At 52.3% G+C, this 13,761-nt stretch overlaps 1 protein-coding gene across 1 annotated transcript in view; it reads right to left on the reverse strand.

Moving 5' to 3' along the window:
• Positions 1-7,827: 7,827 nt before the first annotated feature.
• The window catches only part of PCP4 (Purkinje cell protein 4), a 54,786-nt gene continuing 48,852 nt past the window's right edge, over positions 7,828-13,761 (reverse strand). Inside the window, exon 3 of the mRNA XM_045506825.2 lies at positions 7,828-8,235. Within this exon, the coding sequence (XP_045362781.1) occupies positions 8,108-8,235 (128 nt within the window). The 3' untranslated portion in view covers positions 7,828-8,107. The remainder of the gene's footprint in view (positions 8,236-13,761) is intronic.

A 13,761-nucleotide genomic window follows, 5' to 3' on the forward strand; every position in this document is an offset into this window, starting at 1 on the left:
ACACCTCCCAGGCCACATGCGCCAAGAGAGGTCGGGGGAAGCCAGCCGTCTGGGGAACTGGGGCCACATACACGCCCGTCTCCATAGGCCATGAAAGATGACCCGTGTGGCAGAGGCTGCTTGACATCCCCCCCCCAAAGATGTCCATTCTCGTCTCCTCTTCCTGGAGCTGGACAGTGAATGCCGTGGTGGTCCATCCTAGACCAGACGGGAAAGGGCGGGACCTAAAGGGGGCAGAACAAGGAGACGGAAGGAATGTGTTTCTCTATCAGGAGCTGCCCTCCCAGCCTGCCAGCCCTGGGACGCTTCATGTAGACAGTCACAGGTGCCACTACCTCCTGCTGGAGCCACTTTGATTCCGGGTGTTTTAAAGCAGCTGAAGTTAAATCCTGATGGCCACACCCCCGCCTCTCCGCTCTTCTGAGATTTGGACGTAAATCGTGGTGGAGCGGCCTGCTATTTATTTACTCCTGATCTTTCTTCCACTTCCATTCCCAGGGAATTTCAGCAAAAGGTTGTGCAACCCGGCCAGCTGGGGGCCTCTGGAGGCCAGGCTGGCCAAGAGCACAGCCTCGTGTCTCCGATGGCAGGTCAGGATGGTGGCATCAGCCCTGTTTGTGGATTAAGCTCCATCAGAAGACACGCTGGCCCTGAAAGACTCTCAGCGGGGTCTGGGCCATGCGGCCGTGGACCAGCTCCGCCATTTCTCTGAGCCTTGCTTTATTAGTTTATGAAATGCCGGAGCGGATGAGACCCCTACGGCAGCTTGCAGCACTGAACGCTCTTTGATTTATAAACAGGAAGGCCCGTAAGGGAGCTGTTGATGGGGGTGAGAGAGCCAAGTAAGGGGGTGCTGGACTGAGCGCAGGGCAGTTCATTTAGACCCAGACAGTCACAAAAGCCCCTCCACAAACAGCTCCATGGAGCCCCGCCACCATCACACACCCACCCTGGAGGCTTTCAAGTTAACAAAGGACCCAATTCCTGCTTTCCCACCGCGTTCACCGCCACCAGGAAGGCGCAGCGGGAGGCTGCTGATGCTGGAGGAGCATTCCCACCTCCCGCCCTGCTCCCTCCCGCCCGTGGCTCCGCAGCAGCACAGCCGTTCCCGCTGTGTTCCTCTGCTTTGGCTCTGGGCCCTGGTGCTGCAGAGGCTGCTGCCTGGCTGGGCTGCAGACAGATGGCACGCCAAAGAGCCTCAGTGACACCTGAGCCAGGAGAAGGTCTGCGGTGACAGCGGGGCTGCCCCGGGCCAGCCTCTGGGTCTGGGCCCCTCTGCGGGCCGAGTTCCAGCTGCAGCTGCCCTGAGGCAGCGGGCCCAGCTCAGCGTCAGTGCCGCCCACCTGGGGAGGGTCTTCCCAGTGCTCCCATCCCAGAGGCCCCGCTGGTGGCACAGTGACCTGCCAGTCATCTCAGCAGCCTCACCACTGGCTCATGGTTTGGGACCTCAACAGACTTCTACTCGACCGTCTTATGGGTCTGCACTGTCCTTACGGAGGGGGAAAAACTCTGGTCTCCACACCCCCCGCCAAGGGCCTCTCCCTTAGCCAGGGCGATAGTAATGACCACATGCATAGCAGTTAAGTTACAAGACCACACGCAGGGCTAAGACACAGAGACAGGACACAGAAAATACCGGTGTGTGAGTCTCCTGTTGCTGCCGTAACAAATTACCACAAATCTAGTACCTTCAAGCAACACAAATTTACTCTCACAGTTGTGGAGGCCAGGAGTCCAACATGAGTTTTATGGGTGGAAGATCGAGGTCTGGGCAGGGCTGAGTTCCTTCTGGATGCTCTGGGGGACGAGCTCTTCCCTCACCTTCCCCAGCTTCCCGAGGCCGCCTGCGCTCCTGGGCTCACCACCGCTTCCTTTACCTTCAGAGGGCACCGCTCCAGCTTCTACTCCCTCGTCATATCTTGCTCTGATGGGATCCTCCTGTCTCCTTCTGATAAGGACCCCATGATGACACTGGGCCACCCGGACAACCGGGACACTCTCCCCACCTCAAGGTCCTTCACGTAAGCACGTCTGCAAGGTCCCTTTTGCCATATTTATATTTTCTGGGAATCTTCGGGGGTCATCGTTTTGTCCACCACCACTGTCGGAAATCAGAGGCAAAAGGATTTCCTAAGGTCTTGGATGGATGGAAAGCATCATGGGGGTCACTGAAGATTGTGGGCCCCTAATGGCAGCCTATGTGGACAAGAAATTGGTTTTCAGTGCCGTGTACTGGCTGATACAGGTGTCAAAGACTGCAGGCTCTCCAGTCAGAGCCAAGTGAGAAATCCCACTTCGCCCCTCACTAACTGCATGACCCTAAGCATTTCCTGGTCCTCCCTGAGCCTTAGTTTTCTCATCTGTAAAGTGGGGATAAAACACCTACTACATAAGATGATTACGATTAAATGAGATCACACATATCAGGTGCCCAGTGGTTTGTTTCAGCCTGACACAGAAGGGACTCCGTTCCCTCCCTCCCACCCTGGCGGCTCTATTATACCCACTTTTGAGATTGGGATTGAAGCCAGAAGAAGTTATGGTTCTTTCCCAGGACAGCACTGGTGGTAGAGACTGAGTCAGGGCCAAAGTCTGGCTCTGCTGACCACAGGTGCAGGGTAGTCTGCTCCCCGGGAAGGTGGGTGGAGAGGAGGGGCTACATTCCACCTGGAAGGGATGACAAAAACATATGCTGAGCAGGATCCTGGACTGGCAGTGTTCAGAAACCTGCTGTCTTTGCAGCCACTACAGGCTTGGGGATCTGTTTGCTTTTTTTTTAGGAGGAAAGTGGCCTAGAATGTACATGTCTAAGTGCCCATCTGTCCGTCTGTCTTGATCCCATTTTATATCTGTCTATCCATCGTAAACTCAGATGACAAGAAAATCCTCAACAGGGCTGCCTTTCTAAGACCCTCTTAAGAAAGTAAAATGAAGAGTACAGGCTGACGTTGAACTCTGACCAAGCAGGGTCATTCTTGGCTGTTACTGAACGAAACATGGGGCTCCTCTATGTCTCTCACATATGGGTCTTCAGGCCCTCAGATACGATTCCTGCAGGCTGCTCGCAGCAAACGTGGGCACGGGTTTATTCACGCACTCTCTTGGCAAGTATTTACCGAGCAACTAACCTGCCGGCAAACGGACGTCCCTGACCTGGTGGAGCTGAGAGGAGGTGATGAGCACGGATCGAAGAATCACATAAATGCCTGTGAAATTGAAGATTGAATAAGAGCCTTCAAGAACAGGCCCTCATGTGTGGGATGGGGTGCGAGGGGAGGGGCTGTGGCAGAAGTGCAGTGTCTTTCCTCTCCCCCCCGAACACACGGCTAGGCTGATCTCCTGCTGCAAGTGGCCACGTGTCTGCGTTCAGACCAGGGGAGCTGCTCTGTGTCCCTTCTAAGCCTGGCTCACTGCAGACCTTTGATGCCATCTCCCACTTGGAGAATGGCCGCGACTTGGAACACCTGCTTCAGGCTCTGCACTGGTGGGAAATAAGCTTCTATTGGGCGCAGCCTCCAGGATTCGGGGGCTGATCGTTCCCAGCTGTACGTTTTATCTCAGCTGTTCCAGAAGGTCACACATCAGCTCAGTGCAGGTCCTCACAGGACACATCGAGGTGATTGGCTTTATCCAAAGAGCTCAGTGAAGCTGGTGCAAGGTTTTAAGCGTGGGGGCAAGAAGGCAAGAAAAGGCGACATGATCAGATGCACATTTTTAAAAGACTACTCTGGCTGCCACAGGGGAACATCCTGGAAAGAGGGCCGTGGGTGCAAAGTGGAGGAATCACAGGAACGACAAAGTGATTCCAGTGTGGAGTGGCATGTCTCTCTCCCAGTTATCCGCTTTCTCTAGCCCTTTGGACCAGTGGGTAATTAGAGAGTGGGGCACAAGCTCTCCTGTCTCAAGCTGGACATGCTCCATCTGTGGCTTCCGCACCACTGTGGATGGTTAGAGGACTGGGATGCGGGTGGCCATGTCTGCACCAGAGGGAAATGTGCAATCAGGGTGATGCTTTCGGCATCAGAAAGGTTCACGTAAGAACACGGCACGGAAGACTCCCCCAGTCTAAGTGAACACTGTGATTTTACCTGCGTCAACTTGTCTCTGTGCAGGAATCCATCTCACAAGTCAAAGACAGGGTTGGGAAAAGACAATTGTCTCACTGGAGCTTGGCAGTTCATCTCACAGGTGGGCTAGGAAATGATTCTTTAGTTGAGGGGCTGTAAGAAAAACCCCTACCCAAAACCCAGAAAGCACTAACGGAGAAGCACTTCTCCATCCACCCATCCTTTGTGAGTGGCCGTCGTTATAGTGATGGCATTTTTCTAAACTCTCAGGGGCAGCAACCCCGCAGCACCAGCACATAGAAATAGCGAGACCAGCAGCACTGGGGCTGAAAATCTCCATATTCAGATCAGCTTTACAGGGCGAGGAGCAGAGAGAGGACGCCTTCAGGGGTTGTACTTTTAACAATCCTCTGGTTGTTTTATCCATAGAGCCTGATGGGGTCCTGCCCTAATCCATCCTTATCCCTGCCCTGCAGACCCCTGACTCCCGGGGAGGTCACATAAAGCGCAGCAGTATGATTCTTATTCAATTAAGTATCTGTTAGCAAAAGAAAAACTGTTTCAAAAAGGGCCGCGTGGCAGTGAGCAGAGTCCGCTGTCACAGCTGTAAGAAAAGCAGAGCCAATATCAGAGCAGCGACTCAGAGGAAACAGTGGCAGTGAAAACACATCAGCAGTAAGTCAGCAGGGCTGTGGGTCAAGTCCAGGGGGTTGCTCAGTCCGAGCACATTATAGTGAATGTCATCCAGGAGAACTGGCGAGCCCTGCTCCCAAGAAGGTGGACGTAGTGGATGGAGTGTTTGTGTCCTCCCCCCAGATTCACAGGGTTAAGCCCTAATTCCCGGCATGGTGGTGTTAGGAGATGGGTGCCTGTGGGAGGTAGCTGGGTTTACAGGAGGCCGTGCGAGTGGCCCCCATGATGAGATCAGTGGTCTTATAAGAAGAGACACCAAAGCTCTCTCCCTCTCTCACCGCCCTGTGAGGACACAGCGAGAAGGAGGCTGTCTGCAAACCAGGAAGAGAGCCCTGACTGTGGAATCAAATCTGCTGGCACCTGGATCTCGGACTTCCAGCCCCAAAAACTATGAGAAATAAATATCGATTGGGTAAGCCCCCCAGTTTATGGCATTTTGTTAGAGCGGTGGAAGCTGAGAAACTGGACACTGCAGAATGACCAAGCAACCCCACCTTACTCATCCGTGATTTGAATTGGAATCAAGTGAAACCTCCTTAACATGCCATTAATGTGCATTCTCACCCTAAACACAAGCCCTAAATAAGCTCTAACCCAATCACTTTCTCCCTCTCCAATCTTCCCTTACAATCATACTAGTTTATCAAGGTTAAATCTCAGGTTACATAAAATGTGTGCATTCAGAGGTACATAAAAGGGGCTTACCAGACTTGGGAAAAGATGACCTATGAAGTTAAAATCAAGCTTAGATGACCTATGAAAATGCCTACCTCATGCATGAGATGGTCTCTCACTGTCACTTGAAATGGAAACAGTCCGTACATGTCCCTCCAAACACAAGGATGGAGTGGAAGGTAGACAAGACAAGAATAAAGCGAGGAGCCAAAAACAGTAGAAAAGAAGAGACAAAATTACTATTTACAGGACTATCTACTTGGAAATCTTTCAAGAATCTACTGAAAAATGACCGGATGTTCCATAGTTCAGTAAGATGTATAGTTCTAGAGTTAAATATACAGAGATCAGTAGTTTTCCTAGAAAATAGCAAAACCAGCCAGAGAATGCTCTGGGGAAAGATTCTATTTGGAAGAACAACAAAAACTCTGAAATACCTAGAAATAGAACAAAAGAAATGTGCAAGACCTATATGAAGAAAGATATATCTGTATCTACCAAACTTGACTGAAAAGGTCATAAAATGCTGTATAGACAATAAGATAAAGACATCAGTTCTTCTCCCCTCACTGTGCCCAGTTTAGTTATTAATTTAATGTAATTCTGCATTCCTGTGGCATTCTGTTTTTCTCTTGGATGTTCTGGTCTTGGATGACTTGAATAATTCTCTCTCATCGGGTCACGTGAGTGGGGTTTTGCTCATGGCAACCAAATGACTAACTCAACCGGGGTTGCCCTTCCGCCTCTCGTGGGCCCATATATCTTGGGCTTGGCATCCTTTCATACATCTCCCTGCATCTTGCTCCAAATGAACTTCTGCATTTTCTTGCAAAAAAGGAAAGAAAAGTTTATTTTTTAAGCATTTTCCGCAGCTGTGACCGGCAGCAGCAATAGCTTTGGCCCCTGCTTGGCGTCTCCTCCCATTAACTGCCTCAGTTCTAGTCACTTTGTTCTGACTCACAAGGAAAAGCTTCTGATTGGCAGAGCCCCATCTTGGGTCGGGCGCCCGCCGCTGGTCCAACTGGCTGTGACCAAGAGAAGCTGAGTCCCATGAACTGGATCGAGTTAGGAAAAAGGATATTGGTGGTGGAGCAATGGCTGACTCTTTACCTCATGGGTCTACTATTAATGACCTTCCATTTATCAGACACCCATTTGAGCCATTTTAAATTCCTGACATGTTCCATCCACCTTGCCAAGTAGATTTTATCACCACCTTGATGGTAAAGAATCCAGCTGCACAAGGTAGATAACTTCTCTGAGGTCACTTGGCTGACCCGTAGGTCAGAAATGAATCCAGTTTTGAATCCTGAGTGCTGGGGTCCTGTCTGCTGGCCGCCCAAGTCTGAGTATGAGAGCCATGCCCCCAGGCTGGGGGCCCCGTGGGAGGAGTAGCGAGTCGTGGCCTTGCCCACTGGTAGCTTCCAACCTCCGTGTTTTACACTGTCACCCCCAGGCATACGTGTGTGAACACACACACATACAGCACACGATTCCTCCCTTTTGCATTATCTTCTGGTTAGTGGAAGGCTCTGCCTTGATCCTTGGTTAATTTCTGGCAAAGGAAAGAAAACGGCCGCCCCACAGCGGTGCGCCATGCTGTCCTAGAGCATCTCGGGATGCAGCTTCCATGTCAGGCTCTCACGTGACAAAGCGCAAACTCAAAGCCAGACTTGGGCACTGGGGGCTCCTGCCACCTGGGGCCACAAAGCAGGCACGCACCCAGCCCCCTGGCTCCCGACTCGGTGCAGCGCCCGCCCCATGTAGCAGGCCTCCCTCTCCTCACTGCTTACCCTTCGGGGTGTGGGAAGCAGTTTACCTACAAGGTTTGCAGGGGACGAGATGGGGTGAGGGAGAACCCACAGCTTCTGCAAACTGCAGATTGTGCTAAATAATCCTAGCAGGTAGCAAATCGCTACCTGAAGAGCGTAAGGCGCTCAGGGTGGGAGAGGGGGCGTTAGGGGCCACCAGAGAGCCACCGGGCCCGGGAGCCCCACAGGTGCGGAAAGCTGTAGGCACCTGCTGTGTGAGCCTGGGCGACACCCTTCCAACAGACGCAGCCCCCCTCCCACTTCTTGTTCTCCTGATGAGTCACAATTCTCCAGGGAACCTTCTGAATCTTTGCTCTTCCCCTCAGGGTCCAAGACTCTATTTCCAACATGGGAAGAAAACACATCTCCATTGCCAGTCAGCAGTTAGGACTCTCCAAATGGGACAAGCAGGCTGAGAACAGGTCTCCCCTTCTCAGCAGGAGAGCTCCTCACAGAGGGCCCTGTTTCAGCTCTAACTCTTCTTAGAGGGAGAAGAAAACAAACACCTGGCCTGGAGTCCCTTCTAACAGTGGTAACTGCCCGCATTAATACAAGGGGAGAGACGGAGGCAGACACTGTAATCACACATCTTAACTCCATTTTATTATAACATCAAGGAAAATAATTAGTTGCAGGAGGAATGATACTGGAGATAAACAGAGCTTAAGCCACTCACAACGGCACTGTCTACACCTTCCTACGAGGGTATAAATATCACGGGTCTCTACATGCATTGTGGGATGCTGGGTGCATGGGTACCAGGTGCAGGCGCTTTCTCTCTAGGGGGTTGGTTCTTTTAATTTCTTGACAGATGATGGGTGAATTTGGTGTCTTCTGGCAGACTAGGAAGGCGCTCTCCCCCTAGGACTGGGTGCCAGCCTTTTTCTTCTGAAATTTTCTGAACTGAGACTGAATGGCCACTGCCGCGCGTTCTGTCTCTGGCGCGTCCATGTCGATGTCGAATTCCTCCTGAACTTTCTTCTGCCCATCTGCAGCAAGAAAAACACAAACAGACGGCAATCACCGAGCTGCACGCAGGAAGACAGACAGCAGCCCTGGAAAGCAAAGCCGCGGGTGCACCACGGGGCTCAAGCTCACCACCCCCAGCACAAGACCTAGTTTGCAAAGTACAGTGGAGCGTGTCCTGAGCCTCATCAGAGCTCAGAAGCAGCCGGCTTGAGGCTGCCTGAACTCTACACCTGCAAGGGAGGGACAAAGAAACTCAAGGACACGGTCTCAACCTCTTAGATACCTTGTGTGTGTGATTGTCTGTTTCTCACGGCCACATTTTACATAGAGTGTTAAAATGCCAGCTCTGCTGTTCCTTACCCCTGGTTGCTCACGTATAGGTAATGTAAACTGTGCTACAGACGTGGAGCTGATGGCTGGTGATGCTCACAACAGCTTGTGCTAACAAAGTCTCTGAGTTTCTGTGCACACATGCCTCTATGACTGATGAGATTTACTTAGTGAATCAGGGCTTGTGTTTCCATCATTGTCACAGGCAGATGACACCCTTTGACTTTCACAATTAGGCTGAACTCTCACAAGTCTTACACTTTGTTCCAAATGACGTGGGCTTAGCAATTCGTCTGCTAAGGCAGAAGACTGAGATCACTCACAGTTATGATCACTGAAAACAAGATACAAACCAAAGCGAGGTGATAACATGTGCTGATTGCCCCCTGTGCTGCGTAGCTTTCCATCCAAATGCTGAACACAGACAAATAAACAAAGCCCTCTGGTCACAGAAGGGAAGAACCTTCAAAACTCCTTCAGTCCAGGGAAGGCTGATCATCAGAATCGTCAAAGGCGGTTTTTTTAAATACAGACACGAGGACCCACCCCAGACCCAGGGCTGCCCCTCTGTATGGCCACGGCGGGAAGAGCTCCTGAGAACAAGACCAAGTTAGATAGACCAGCCTCCCTGGGGACAGGGCCAAACAGCCGTACCTTTTTTTTTTTTAATTGAAGTACAGTCCATTTACAATGCTGTGTTAATTTCTGATGGACAGCATAGTGATTCAGTTATACATATATATTCCTTTTCATATTCTTTTTCATCATAGGACATTACAAGGCATTGAATAAACTTCCCTGTGCTGTACAGTAGGACTTTGTTGTTTGTCTGTTTTATATATAGTAGTTAGTGTCTGCAAGTCCCAAACTCCCAATTTATCCCTCCCGTCCCCGCTCCTCCCCACTGGTAACCATAAGTTTGATGTCTATGTCTGTGAGTCTGTTTCTGTTTTGTGAATAGATTCATTTGTGTCTTTTTTTTTCTTTAGATTCCACATATGAGTGATATCATATGGTATTTTTCTTTCTCTTTCTGGCTTACTTCACTTAGTACGATGATCTCTAGGTCCATCCGTGTTGCTGCAAATGGCGTTATTTTAGTCTTATTTATAGCTGAGTAGTATTCCATTGTATATACATATACTGCAACTTTATCCAGTCATCTGCCGAAGGACACTTAGGCTGCTTCCGTATCCTGGCTGTTGTAAATAGTGCTGCTATGAACACTAGGCTGCATGTGTCCTTTCGGATTAGAGTTTCCTCTGGAAGGCTCTCACATGATTCCAGGATACAGTCAGAACGGAGATCCAGCTACTTGACTTGAGATGAAGTAACAAGCAAGGCCCTCAAGTTAATTCAAGGAAGAACTGGGGGCCAGAACCCACCGCTTGGTACCTGGGCTGAGAGCAACATAGACACCCTGGGCTTCCACACCTGGAGCAGAGGGGCCCCACAGCATGAGGGCACGTCCAGCTTGGGGACGGCAGAATCAGGGGCATTTGAGGCAGGAGAAGAAGCCCAGCCAGGGAGCAGGGACAGGGCTCTATTCCTGACTTTGTCACCAGACAGCATGAGTTCATCACTGAACCTAAATGTGGTCCAATCCTTCACAACCTGTCTCAGTGCCTCTGGAGGACAGTGCTCAGGCAGGACGCCCGGCACAGAGGGTCAGGACACTGGGATTACATATAAGTGAGGCAGGTTCCTTCTCTCCTGCTAACTCTGTCCTATTCTCTCTCTATAGGTAGGTCGGCAGGTAGATAGATAGGCAGACAAACAGACAGACAGACAGACAGATGACAGATAGATGCCTCTGGCTGCCTGATTTCCTCTGCAGACCCTTCAGCAGGCTGCTCTCAATTTTCCCAGAGACCAAGCAGGTTGCGCCCAAGCCTTCCAACCCCGCCTCCATCTGGGAAGGGAGGACTTTATAATCCTCGCAGGACCGATCAGTCCGTGACCTAAATCACCTAAATCAGTAGAACTGTTTTCCTCTGTCCTAGATTGACTGCCAAGGCTCACAAGCGCAGAGATTTTGAGTGCGCTGATGTCTAGGGACTACTTGGGGTGATCTGTTTTAACCCATGAGATCCCAGATGATACAGAGAATATGTGGGGTTGTCTTTCATGGCATCGGGTAGCTGTTCGCCTTTCAATCCATACCGCAGGGCGCTTTCCTCAGAGATTCTACTGAGGGGCAGGACCACTGGGAGGGACAAGTTTCCTGAGGCTCAAGTCCATCCTTTAAAAATATTTCCCTAACGTTATCCCACGAGCCTGGGACTGGAGCTCCCGTACCTGGCAAACCTGAAGTGCAAATTACCCCAGCTCCCCTGCCCAGGCCAGGGAGGAAGGGCCGGACCTTCTGCACCAGGAATTGGCATAAGAGGCTTGGAGTCCCAAGTCCTTTTCCTCCCAAAGGAACCCTTGCGTCTGTGGTCCCATGGCTGCAAAGGGGCAGAACGAGCTCTGATTCGAAAGGCAACGGGAGATTTCTCTTTCAGATTTAAAATGTGGCTGCAGCCTGAGGCTGCAGAACGGCCTGGTTCATCTTTTCCCTTTTATGATAATGGAAGAAAACAGCCAATATTATTTTTTGACAAATGATGAATGAAGAGGCAGAAAATTATGTATATTTAGGGAATATATAATGAGACAGTAAGGACGGGTCATAAAAGTGAATTTAACAATTATGTCTTAAACTAATATCTTCAGCCAAAAGTGATACATCAACTGCTTCCTCATTTGAAAAAATGTTCCAGGGTTTAAAACAGAAACCACTAATATTTCGGGAATCGTTACTTTCCCTTTACTTTGTAGAGTCAAGCATTTCTTGGGGGATGGTCTGCAGTTGTTAGTCCTTCCTCTGAGCTGACCAGGGATGTGCAAAGCAGGAGGGGGACCCGATGGTGGTGGAGAAGGGACAACGAATTAGATTCAGTGTCACAGGGCTGAATGCAAACGATGTTAAGGCCGGAAGATGGCCCATGTGGTCCTGAGAGCTAGAAAAGCAGAGCTCTGAGCACCCCAGACTCAGCAGGAGCAAAGGGACGACGGAGGAGGGTGTCTGGAGGGAGCCAGCCAGGGCCACAGAGCCCCAGGCCCTGCACAAATCCCAGGCATCAAGCTGCTTGCCGAGGCTCCCCTCCCACGACCTAGGGCGATGGTGGCAACAGAGGGGTGCAGGGTAGCCGTATGAGAGGTCCCCTCCCCATCCCTCCAGGGCAGAGCTGGGGTGCCCACCGGCAGCACCAGCTGAAGCCCAGAGGCAGAACCTCAGCCACGCCTGCTGGGGACAGAAAGGGTCCTGGGGGGTGTGGCCCCTGCAGGGCGCACCCCATCCCCTGTCCCCACACTAGGGTTCCTCTCGGAGCAGTCACCATCCGATTTCACTTCTTGCTCTCCTCCCTGGTTTGTGGTCCTTCACCCCACCACAGCGTGAGCTCCATAAAGTCCCAGACTTCATCTGTCTGGTTCTAGCGGCTAGCACAGGACAGAGCAGGTGTTCAATGGGTCACCAATAATGACAAGTGAGTCCATTCATTAATGAGACAGGCAGCTGTCCAGTGCAGGCCTTCACCCGAAGGGCCACACCAGTGGCCCTTGGTGGTGACCGTTATATTTCCATGCAGCAGGCCTCGAAAGGAGGAGACTAAGAAGTTCCGTGGCCAGGACACAGGGAGCACCGCCCACAGGGGACGGGGACACAGGGAAGAAGCTGGGAGGCCTCTCTCCTGGCTGGGAGACACGGCCACGTGGAATGACATCAGAAGGCGCTGTCTGAAGGGCTGCAGGAAACAGTCAGGGCCCTGGCGGGGAGACGGAGCACACAGGGGTGCAGAGGTGGGCACCTTCCCCGGTGACGGTGGTTCCCACGCCAGGGAGCTCTGGCCCTTGCAAGCCTAGGACAGCGCCTGCCCCCAGCGCCAGGGTGAGGGGTAAATGGAAGGCAGGCCTCACATCATGCAGACAGCGCCCTCTGGCCTCCTGGGGGGGCGAGGCTGACTCCCCCCAACACTCAGACCCTCCCAACCCAGGTGAGGCAGCCAGCAGAATCAGGTGTGTGGGTTCAGGGTGGACTGGGGGGTGTCTCTGCCTGCTCTGTGACCTCGGGAAAGTTCCTAGCTTCTCTGGGTCTCAGTTTGCTCATCTCAAAAATGGAGAAGTAAAATTATTTTTTAAAAGCCTGCTCCCCCAGCCACCAGCGTCACATGCAGATCAAGGCCATGGTGTAAATTAAACGCGGGCCCAGTGGTGTTGGGCAGGACTTGCCCTGCCAGAGAAGGATGTGGGCCATCACGTGGTTCTCTGGCCTGGCCGGAGCCCTGTGTCTGCTCAGCGGTGAGACTCTTGGAAGCTCAGGCCCCATTGCAAAGGGGAAAGGAATGCTTTCCCGTTCTGGCCACGCAACCATCAAACACAGCCAGGCAGGGGTGCGGCAGTTTCAGGCCCCGCCCAGGCTCTGGGGTGGCGGGTGGCATTCGCTGGGCTTGTGTTGGGATGGTCACTGCTCAGCAGAGCAGGACACGGAGACTCCTACGCCTAAAGACCGGTGCAGCCCACGACTCCCGAGTCCTGTGGCTGGGCACCCGGGACAGGCGCAAAAGAGGGCTGAGACTGGTCTCCGCGGCTGGGGCGCCCGGCTCAGCACAGCGGCCCCAGCAGAAGGGGCGGCGGATCAGAGCGAGCCGTGCCGGGGACACAGCCGTCCTCGTGCCGGATCGCTCTGCGGCCCACCCCCACCCCTATCCTCTGCTGCCGCTTCATGAAGACGTCTGCCGGCTCACATGTGGCCGGGGTGGGCTGCACCTGACAGTTTTACTTAGCACTCCCCGCCTGAAGGGAAAACGCACTGGCACTCAGTTCCTGGCGGTGGTTTCCCAGCCCAAGCGGGCAGTGTTTCGCCGGTGTGCTTTGTAAACTGCTCAGGACCGCGCATGGCTGCTGTCCTTCGTAGCTCTCTCAGGCTCTGGAAGTTTATCATTTCTGTGTGTCCCCACCGTGAGGGGGCTCTGAAGCTGACCAGGAGAATGGTCTAGAGATTATCCATTCCCGTCGGCTGATTTAATATAGAGAGGGCTTGCTAACCGCCCTGGAGAATGGGAGGGAAAACAGCTTCCTGACTGTATGGCTCAGGAGGTGTGAGAGGGACCCCCAAACGGCCATGTTCTGTGTGCCTGAGGGGCAGGGCCCCCACGTGCCCTTCAGACTTCACC

This window comes from Camelus bactrianus, chromosome 1 (genome assembly GCF_048773025.1).
Source record: "Camelus bactrianus isolate YW-2024 breed Bactrian camel chromosome 1, ASM4877302v1, whole genome shotgun sequence".
NCBI classification, from domain to species: Eukaryota; Metazoa; Chordata; class Mammalia; order Artiodactyla; family Camelidae; genus Camelus; species Camelus bactrianus.